General features: G+C 46.1%; 1 protein-coding gene across 3 annotated transcripts in view; it reads left to right on the top strand.

Moving 5' to 3' along the window:
• Nucleotides 1-9,483, top strand: part of LOC145358886 (proprotein convertase subtilisin/kexin type 4-like) — a 92,997-nt gene that overhangs the window by 43,017 nt on the left and 40,497 nt on the right. Inside the window, exon 2 of one of the 3 annotated variants that reach the window (XM_080213260.1) lies at nt 3,370-3,447. Coding sequence is in view for 2 of the 3 variants with exons in the window: in XM_080213258.1 (XP_080069384.1) it covers nt 8,902-9,120 (219 nt within the window). In the remaining variant the exon portion in view is untranslated. Of the gene's footprint in view, nt 1-3,369; nt 3,448-8,269; nt 9,121-9,483 lie in introns of those variants that run through there. The other 2 variants (XM_080213259.1, XM_080213258.1) reach the window with 2 other exon arrangements.

Raw genomic sequence — 9,483 nt, 5'->3', positions numbered from 1 at the left:
CACTGGTTGGGAGTTATTCATTTGTGGAGGACAGTGAACAATTCTGGTCTCCATGTTATTGAAGTGCTGAGAAGCATAAAAATAGGTGCAAAGCAAAAAATTAGAATTAAGTTTTTTTAAATGTCACAAGTAGGCTTACATTAACACTTCAATGAAGTTACTGTGAAAATCCCCACGTCGTCACACTCCAGCACCTGTTCGGGGTACACTGAGGGAGAATTTAGCATTGCCAATGCACCTAGCCAGCATGTTTGACTGTGGGAGGAAACCAGACCGCCCGAAGGAAACCCACTCAGACACGGGGAGAACATGTAGACTCCGCACAGTTACCCAGGCCGGGAACTGAACCCAGGTCCCTGGCACTGTGAGGCAGCAGCGCTAACCACTGTGCCACTTTGCCCCCTTAAACAAGAACTGAGAGATTACACTTGTCAGGAAAGAATGATAACCTGGCACACTTGACTGTGGAAAAGAAAAGATGCATTGTGACCTAATTAGAAGTCTTTAATATTATGTCTTTTTATTCTTTTGTGGGATGAGGGAGTCCCTGGCAAGGCCAACATTTGTGGTCCCCCCCTAATTGCCCTTGAGTTCAGTTGCTGGGCAAGATGCTTTTTTGGAGAGTTGGTGCACTCAATGGGCTGAATGGCCTCCTTCTGCACTGTAGCAATTCTATACGGAATAAGTGAGATGACAGTTCTAGAATGGTTGCAGCAGCACAGAGGGAAAGCCGGTTGTGTCTGTGCTGGCTCTCCACAAGATCAACTTAACTACTCACATTCCCCATATTTTCCCCATATCCCTGCAAATTTTCAATCTTCAGACACTTGTACCCCCTGTACGGTGGTATCTCTCCCCACTATGTTGGGGACCTGGGATAGAGGGTGTTGCACGCAGCAATATCGTCCAGTCGTAGGTTGTATCGATTCACGGGCTCACAAGCGTGCCCTTTTTGCAACCTTGTGGAATCCATGAACCATGTCTATGTTTCATGTTATATGTTGCTCAACCTTTTCAGTTTTCTCAAAAACCTTTTATTGATGTTTTATTTGCACTTCAGTCCCATGCCCCTGATCTACAGGCACCCAATGCAGAGGGAGGCGGGGAAGCTGGAGGGCATCCTTGTGAACCTGCTCCTGGGCCAAGCGAGGTGAGCCATCTACAGGTCCAGGTAGAGGGCGATTAAGGAGGCTACTGCGGCTACGTTCACAACCAACTGTCCCTGGAAAGGGTGCATGCGGTTTTCGAGGGCAGTGTTGATGCCTTCCATGCCCGTTGGGCACCGCAGGGATTGGGGTGTATTATTGACCCCTTTAATCACATTTTAATTTGATGTTTTAAGTTTACTTTCCGCTTTGTTTTTTGTGGTTCCCCGCCTTTTAGGAACTCAAAACCTCTTTTGAGTTGTCCCTAAGTTAATTTGATTTGGTTGGGAAAGAAAAGAGTTCCTTTAATTAATCCACGTTTGTCCAAGAGACTGTTAATTTTGTCCCGGTTAATCAATTTTAAGAGTTTTCCCACTAACAACATTGAGCTTTAATTTTTTTGTTTTTTTTGTGTAATAATTAGTTGCTATACTGTGATAATATTATTTGATGGTTATAATTTAAGGGCTGTATTTAAAGGGCAATGCCCTGGAAAAGATAACATATGATGAACCCTCTCTTAATGAAGGATAGTACTTGTACCTTTATTGGTTAATGGATGGCGTTAGTCATCAGTAATGTTTATACAGAATTTTGCTGGTTTACATGCTGTTGTAAGTTGTCTGCAGCTTTGAAAACGGGCTGTGGACAACTCGCAACACATGTCAGCTGTCCGTCATGGTGCTTTGTTTGTACCATTGTAATTAACATGGTTATCTGTTGATTGTTAAATGCAATCTTTATAACTTGTAATGTACTTTTGCATCTGTATTTTGCACTGTTTAGTAATTAAAAGAGTCCCCACTAACAAGATTAAATTAACTGGCCTGTAGTTGCTGGACATATTTGTATGCACCTTTTTGAACAAGGATGGGACATCTGAAATGCTCTTGTATAGATAACTTCATAAGAACATAAGAACATAAGAAATAGGAGCAGGAGTAGGCCATCTAGCCCTTCGAGCCTGCCCTGCCATTCAATAAGATCATGGCTGATCTGTTGTGGCTCAGTTCCACTTTCCCGCCCTCTCCCCATAACCCTTAATCCCCTCTCTTATCAAAAACCCATCAACCCGCGTCTTAAAAATATTTAGCGAGGCAGCCTCCACCACTTCAACGGGCAGAGAATTCCAGAGATTCACCACCCTTTGAGTGAAGAAGTTCCTCCTCAACTCCGTTCTAAACCGCCCCCCTTTTATCTTGAGGCTGTGCCCCCTAGTCCTACTGTCTTTTTTGAGCGGGAAGAGTCTCTCCACCTCTATCCTATCCATCCCATTCATCATCTTATATGTCTCAATGAGATCTCCCCTCATTCTTCTAAACTCTAATGAGTACAAGCCCAGTTTATTCAGCCTCTCCTCATAGCTCAACCCCCTCAACTCCGGTATCAGGAGAATCTAGTTAAACACATGACAGAAAGATTAATAAAGGGATGTGTTGATGGGATTAGATGAAGAAATGGGGGAGGTAGTTTTGTGGAGCAAATGCACTGGCATTGGCCAGTTGGGCCAAATGGCTTATTTTTGTGCTGTCAATGGAATGCAAGATCTATTTAGATCAAAAAGGGCTAGAAATGCAGCTAGAAATGAAATCCTGATTCTATTGCTATAGCCTCTGCTTTGTAAGAACCTGGCCAAATTATTAACCTATCATTTCTTTGCTGTGTGTTTCTAGGATTTTTCGCTTTGTTTCAAACATTTGCAGTTTTTTAAATATTGTATTATTTTGAATTATATAATTTTCAGAGCACTGTGGAATATTTTTGAGAGACAAAACAGTTTGGATAATTCACAAAAAGCAAAATGTACAAGATCTTTGAAGAAGTGATACAAATTACCATTACCTCTTCCATTGTATCCTTTGTGACCATAAATATCATTAAATATTTCCTAGATGCTGACAAAAATGCAAATAGGTAGAACATAGCATTTGCTACAAATATGCTAACAGTATCAAAAAAATGATGGAGTAATGATGTAAACACAATCTATACGCATTGCCAATATTTTAATTGTTTTTATTATTGACAGATTAAATGTTTAGCAAAATTGATTGCACAATCCAGAAAGCTAACTTGTTACCCTCAAAATGAATCATTTACCTTAATATGAGCAAAACATTTACAACTAAGACATCTGCAAAAACGAAAGTGAAACAGGTCGAAAACAAATCTAATATCAATGTTGTTATTCCATACACTTTCTCCTTTTGACCCTCTTTCACAGTGACTTCTGTGCCAAAGAAAATGAACGCTTTCAAAGTGAGAGGCACAGCCAGGGCACAGAAAGGATTTGGCTGCCAATGTAAGTAAAGGATAATGAGGAGCATTATGCAACAAATTCATGCAACACAAAATCTGTAAGACTTCAATTGTTGCAACTCCTAACTCCAATGTACTTTCACAAAAAAAATCACGAGGCTGCCTTATATGTGGCAGATAAACAGAAACATTTGATTTTGTGAATTTTTAGTTATCTCCGCCAATGAAGTTGAACGGAAATAATGTTTCTGACCCTGTTAAGTCTGTCTTTCTGTAAACAATATATCCGAAAAATTAACTGATAGATTTCAATGAAACTTGGTACACAGGTAAAGATGTGGATCAAGATTCAGATCCTCTAATGTTTTTAACAATCCATCTGTTAACATTGGAAGATAAGATAAGTGGGCTTCTTCTTTTGGAATGTTATGGATTTGACTTAGAATATTATAGATTGTTTTAGGATATTGTGGATCACCTCAGCCACTATGGTAGAATTTGGCACTGCTTCAAAAGGTAAACAGAGTTTTCAGAGCAGTTTGTGGTTTGGCCTAAAGCCTCCTCAGTGAAATAGAAACTCTTATCAGAATATTTATATTCCAGCATTTTAATTACAGGGCATCAACAAGGCAAGGAAAAGATTCAAGGAAGAATTGTATAAGTGTAATTGTAATCCTGTTGAGTCAATGTAGCTGATGGACGTTTGCACTCTGCTTAGCGCCCTCCTCACTTGTCTTTAAATTGAATCATGAATTATTTTTCCCTCCTGCAAATTCCATACTTATGTTTATCTATTCTTCCCTATATCTTTTACATTTTTTATTTCTTAGTGACCAGACTAGTCATAATATTCAAGGTGTGGTCTAACCAGTGGGCTATAAAGTTTAATCATTACTATTTCTTACATGTTTAACAGTTGTTCAGCATCCTTTTGCATTCGAGGAAAGGTTACCAACCTGAAACATTAACTCTGTTTTCTCTGTCTTCAGATGCTGTCTCAGTTGCTGAATATTTCCAGCATTTTCTGTTTTTCTATCCTCTTTGCACTGTTAATCATTGCTCCGCATTTGTTTGACATTCTTAGAATCTTACATTGCTTTCAAGTTTCACCTTACAATTTTTTGGCTTAAAATTCATCTGTTATTATTCTGCCCAGTAAGAGGTCTCACAACACCAGGTTAAAGTCCAACCAATTTATTTGATAGTAAACTCACAAACTTTCAGGGTTTGCCCCTTTGTCAGGTGAATGGAGAGTTCTGGCCTCAGACAGAGCATATAACAGCACTCACAGTTTACAGATTACTGATTAGAGTGCGAGTCTTTACAACTAACCTGCTATTCAAGTCTTAAAGATGCAATGTGAGTGGAAAGAGCATTAGGCATAGGTTAAAGAGATGTGTGTTGTCTCCAGACAGTACAGTAAGTGAGGTTTTGCAAACCCAGACAAGTCATGGGGGTTACAGATAGTGCAACATGGACCCAAGATCCCGGATGAGGCTGTCCTCATGTGTGCGGATCTTGGCCATCAGTCTCTGCTCAGCGACTGCGCGCTGTCGTGTGTCGTGAAGGCTGCCTTGGAGAACGCTTACCCGAAGGTCAGAGGCCGAATGCCCGTGACTGCTGAAGTGTTCAGCAACAGGAAGGGAACAGTCTTGCCTGGTGATTGTCGAGCGATGTTCATTCGTCTGTTGTGTACACGTGAGGACGGTCTCAACCGGCATCGTGGGTTCATGTCACACTATCTGTAACCCCCGTGACTTGCCTGGGTTTGCAAAACCTCACTTACTGTACTGTCTGGAGACAACACACATCTTTTTAACCTATGCCTAATGCTCTTTCCACTCACATTGTCTGCATCTTTAAGACTTGAATAGCAGGTTAGTTGTAAAGACTCGCATTCTAATCAGTAATCTGTAAACTGTCTGTGCTGTTATATGCTCTGTCTGAGGCCAGAACTCTCCATTCACCTGACGAAAGGGCAAACCCTGAAAGCTTGTGAGATTACTATCAAATAAATTGGTTGGACTTTAACCTGGTGTTGTGAAACTTCTTACTGTGTTTACCCCAGTCCAACACCGGCATCTCCACATCATTATTCTGCCCATTCACATTTTGTCCATGGTTATAATCTCTAAGGTGCTTTCTTTGATTCCACGGTCCCTTTGATAACAGAATTGTGACAACTTAGGCAAAAATTTGGGGTGAAACTTAAAAACCTACCATCAGATAAGGTAAAGCAAGCATTCATAGTAGAAACCAAGAAACCATTAGATCATAACTTGAGCCCACAATAACTGAGAGTTATGTGGGGAGGATACACCTTTTCCATTCTTTCACAGAATATGAGCATCGCTGCCAAGACTGGTTTTGTATTTCATACCTAATTGACCTTGAGAAGGCAGTGGTGAGTTGCCTGCTTGAACTGCTGCAGTCCATGTCATGTAGGTGTGCCCACAATGCTATTAGGGAGGGAGTTCCAGGATTTTGAGGCAGTCACAGTCAAGGAACAGCAATATAGTTCCAAGTTAGGATGGTGCGTGGCTTAGAGGGGAATGGGGGTGGTGCCATGTGCTGCCCTAGTCCTTTTGCAAGGTTTTGTGGAAGGAGCCTTGGTGACTTGCTGCGGCATATCTTGTAGATGGTCCACACTGCTGCCACTGTAGGTCGATAGTGGAGCAAATTGAACGTTGAAGGTGTTGGATGTGGTTTAAGATGGTTATGTGAACTTTATAACTCATATGGACTGAACGGTGGTACAGTGGTTAGCACAGCTGCCTCACAGTGTCAAGGACCTGGGTTCAATTCTGGCCTCAGGTGAGTGTGGAGTTTTCTCGTCCTCCCCATGTCTGTCTGAGTTTCCTCCAGATGCTCTGGTTTCTTCCCACACTCCAAAATGTGCAGTTCAGTGGAATGGCTATGCTAAATTGATGTCAAGGGGATTAGCAGGGAAAATACATGGGAAGATGAGGATAGAACCTGGATGGGATTGTTGTCTGTGCAGACTTGATGGATTCCTTCTGCACTGTACGGATTCAATGATTCTAAGAGGAGAGAGATTGGCGCCCAACATATCAGTGCCAGATCTTCATTCTGCCATCACCTGCTGAGTCAAATCACTCCCAACACGTCAAGACAATGTTTTTGTTTAGTGTTTCTTTATTATTGTCACAAGTAGGCTTACATTAACAGTGCAATGAAGTTAATGTGAAAATCCCCTAGTTACCACACTCTGCCACCTGTTCGGGGAGAATTTAGCATGGCCAATGCAGCTAACAGTCTTTCAGATCTGTGAGAGGAAACAGGCATGATGAGAAGATGCTGGTGTTGGACTGGGGTAAACACAGGAAGAAGTCTCACAACACCAGGTTAAAATCCAACAGGTTTATTTGGTAGCAAAGGCCACTAGCTTTTGGCGCTTGCTAATGCAAGCCAGTGCCCTTTGCTACCATATAAACCTGTTGGACTTTAACGTGGTGTTGTGAGACTTCTTATAGAGGAAACAGCACCTGGAGGAAACCCACGCAGACAACACGCAGATTCTGCACAGACAAGTGACCCAAGCTGGGAATCAAACCAGGGTGTCCCTGGCACTGTGAGGCAGCACTGCTGACCACGGTGCAGCCCCAGGTGTCCCCCTCCCCCGCTCCATCCCCCTGTGTCCCCCTCCCTCCCCCTCTCCATCCCCCTGTGTCCCCCTCCCTCCCCCTCTCCATCCCCCTGTGTCCCCCTCCCTCCCCCTCTCCATCCCCCTGTGTCCCCCTCCCTCCCCATCCCCCTGTGTCCCCCCTCCCTCCCCCTCTCCATCCACCTGTGTCCCCCTCCCCATCCCCCTGTGTCCCCCTCCCTCCCCCTCTCCATCCCCCTGTGTCCCCCCCTCCCTCCCCCTCTCCATCCCCGTGTCCCCCTCCCTCCCCCTCTCCATCCCCGTGTCCCCCTCCCTCCCCCTCTCCATCCCCCTGTGTCCCCCCTCCCTCCCCCTCTCCATCCACCTGTGTCCCCCTCCCCATCCCCCTGTGTCCCCCTCCCTCCCCCTCTCCATCCCCCTGTGTCCCCCCCCCTCCCCCTCTCCATCCCCCTGTGTCCCCCCTCCCTCCCCCTCTCCATCCCCCTGTGTCCCCCCCTCCCTCCCCCTCTCCATCCCCCTGTGTCCCCCCCTCCCTCCCCCTCTCCATCCCCCTGTGTCCCCCCCCTCCCTCCCCCTCTCCATCCCCCTGTGTCCCCATCCCCACGTGGCCCCTTCCCAACCCCAGGTGTGCCCCTCCCCAGGTATTCCCCCTCCCCCGCCCCTCCCCCAGGTGTGCCCCTCCCCGTCCCCAGGTACCCCCCCTCCCCTGCCCCATCCCCAGGTGTCCGCCCTCCCTCTCCCCCAGGTGTGCCCCTCCCCAGGTGTGCCCCTCCCCCTCCCCAGGTATTCTGCCTCCCCTCCCCAGGTGACCACCCGCCAGCTGGAGCGCACCTGCCCATGACGTCACCCTCCGGCGGCCGTTGAGCTCGAGCGCGCCTGAGAGTGACATCACCCGCCTCCAACCGTCGAGCACGAGCGCGGCTGTCATTGGCGGGACAGCCGTGTGTCCCCGCCCCTTCCTCCGTGGCACCGCCCCCCAAGCTGCACGCGCTCCGCACGATCCGCTCCCTGGGGGGGGGGCGGCCGGGAGCGGAGGGGACTTCGGCCACATTCGGCCATTTCCGTGAGCGCCGCCGTCCAACTTGAACAATAACAATTAGCCCGGTGCCCGCACACCTTGGGCGGGGTCCCTGATTTAATTGTGTGGAGGTGAGGGGGGGAACACATGAACTGATTATTGCCCCCTCCCCCCCTCCCCAGCATTGGATAGGGATGTCATTTTGTCAATGAGTTGCAGGAAGCTTTATTCGCACCTCCGGACCAGACTGGGTATAAAATGACCTAGTTTGAGGCTCAAGCTGAGATTGCAGTAAGATTCATCGCGCCGTTATGGTCCGTATCTGCCGGCTCCTGGTGGCTGCTCTCATCACAAGCTTTGTTGGTGAGCTTGACAGTGACAGGCGCCTCTACACCAACACCTGGGCTGTCCACATCCCTGCTGGAGCAGGAGATGCCAGGAGGATAGCTCTCAAACACGGCTTCATCAACTTAGGACGGGTATGGCTCACTTGCTGGAATGGTCAGTGGCAGTGAAGGAATTACCATTGACCAGACACTAAACTGGACCTGTCACCCAAATTCTGGTGGCTACCAAGCAGATCAGAGGCTAGGATTCCTGCTGAGAGCAACTTCATCTTCTGACTCTACAAAGCTTGCCCACCATCTACCAGTCCGGAGTGTGATGGAATGTTCTCCATTTGCCTGGAGCTCCAACAACACTCCAGAAGCTCAACATCACCCAGGACAAAGCAGCTTGCTTGATTTCTATTTTATCCACAAACATTCATTCCCTCCACCACTGTGCATCAGTGGTAGTTATGTGTACCATCTACAAGATGCACTGCAGGAACATGCCAAGCCTTCTGAGACAGCATGTTCCCAACCCACAATTGCTATCATGCTGCCCTTGCCCTCCTAGATGGAATTTCCCCCTCCAAGCCACCCACCTTTCTTGTCTGTAAATACATTGCTGTTCCTTCACTGTTAATGGCTCAAAATCCTGGAACTCCCCCCCTTGCAGCACTTTGGATGTACCTACACCTTATAAATTGCAGAGGTTCAAAAAGGCAGCTCACCACCACCTCCTCAAAGGTAGTTAGGATGGGCAGTGAATGTTGACCTAGCCAGTGATGCTCAGGTCCCTTGAAATAATTTTTTTTATAAGGGGCTTGCATTTGTATGGTGCCTTTCAGTGCCACAGGAAATCCCAAAATGCTTTTGCAGCCAGCAAAGTACTACTTTGGAGTGTAATAATTTTATCGTGCAGGAATTAGCCAACTTATTTACACATGACAGGCTCCTGTAAACAGCAACCTAATAAACTGTTATTTGGGATATTAATTGGAAGAAGAATATTGGCCAGGATGCTTTAGTCATTTATGATTTTAGTAGTGTGAGTGACATGGTGCTTGTCTAGTATTCCTATTATGGTGTCACTCAAAATGTGGATGTTCT

The sequence above is a fragment of the Carcharhinus amblyrhynchos genome, chromosome 26 (genome assembly GCF_965287045.1).
Source record: "Carcharhinus amblyrhynchos chromosome 26, sCarAmb.v2.hapA, whole genome shotgun sequence".
Classification (NCBI taxonomy): domain Eukaryota; kingdom Metazoa; phylum Chordata; class Chondrichthyes; order Carcharhiniformes; family Carcharhinidae; genus Carcharhinus; species Carcharhinus amblyrhynchos.
This window is presented reverse-complemented; position numbering and strand designations above follow the sequence as displayed.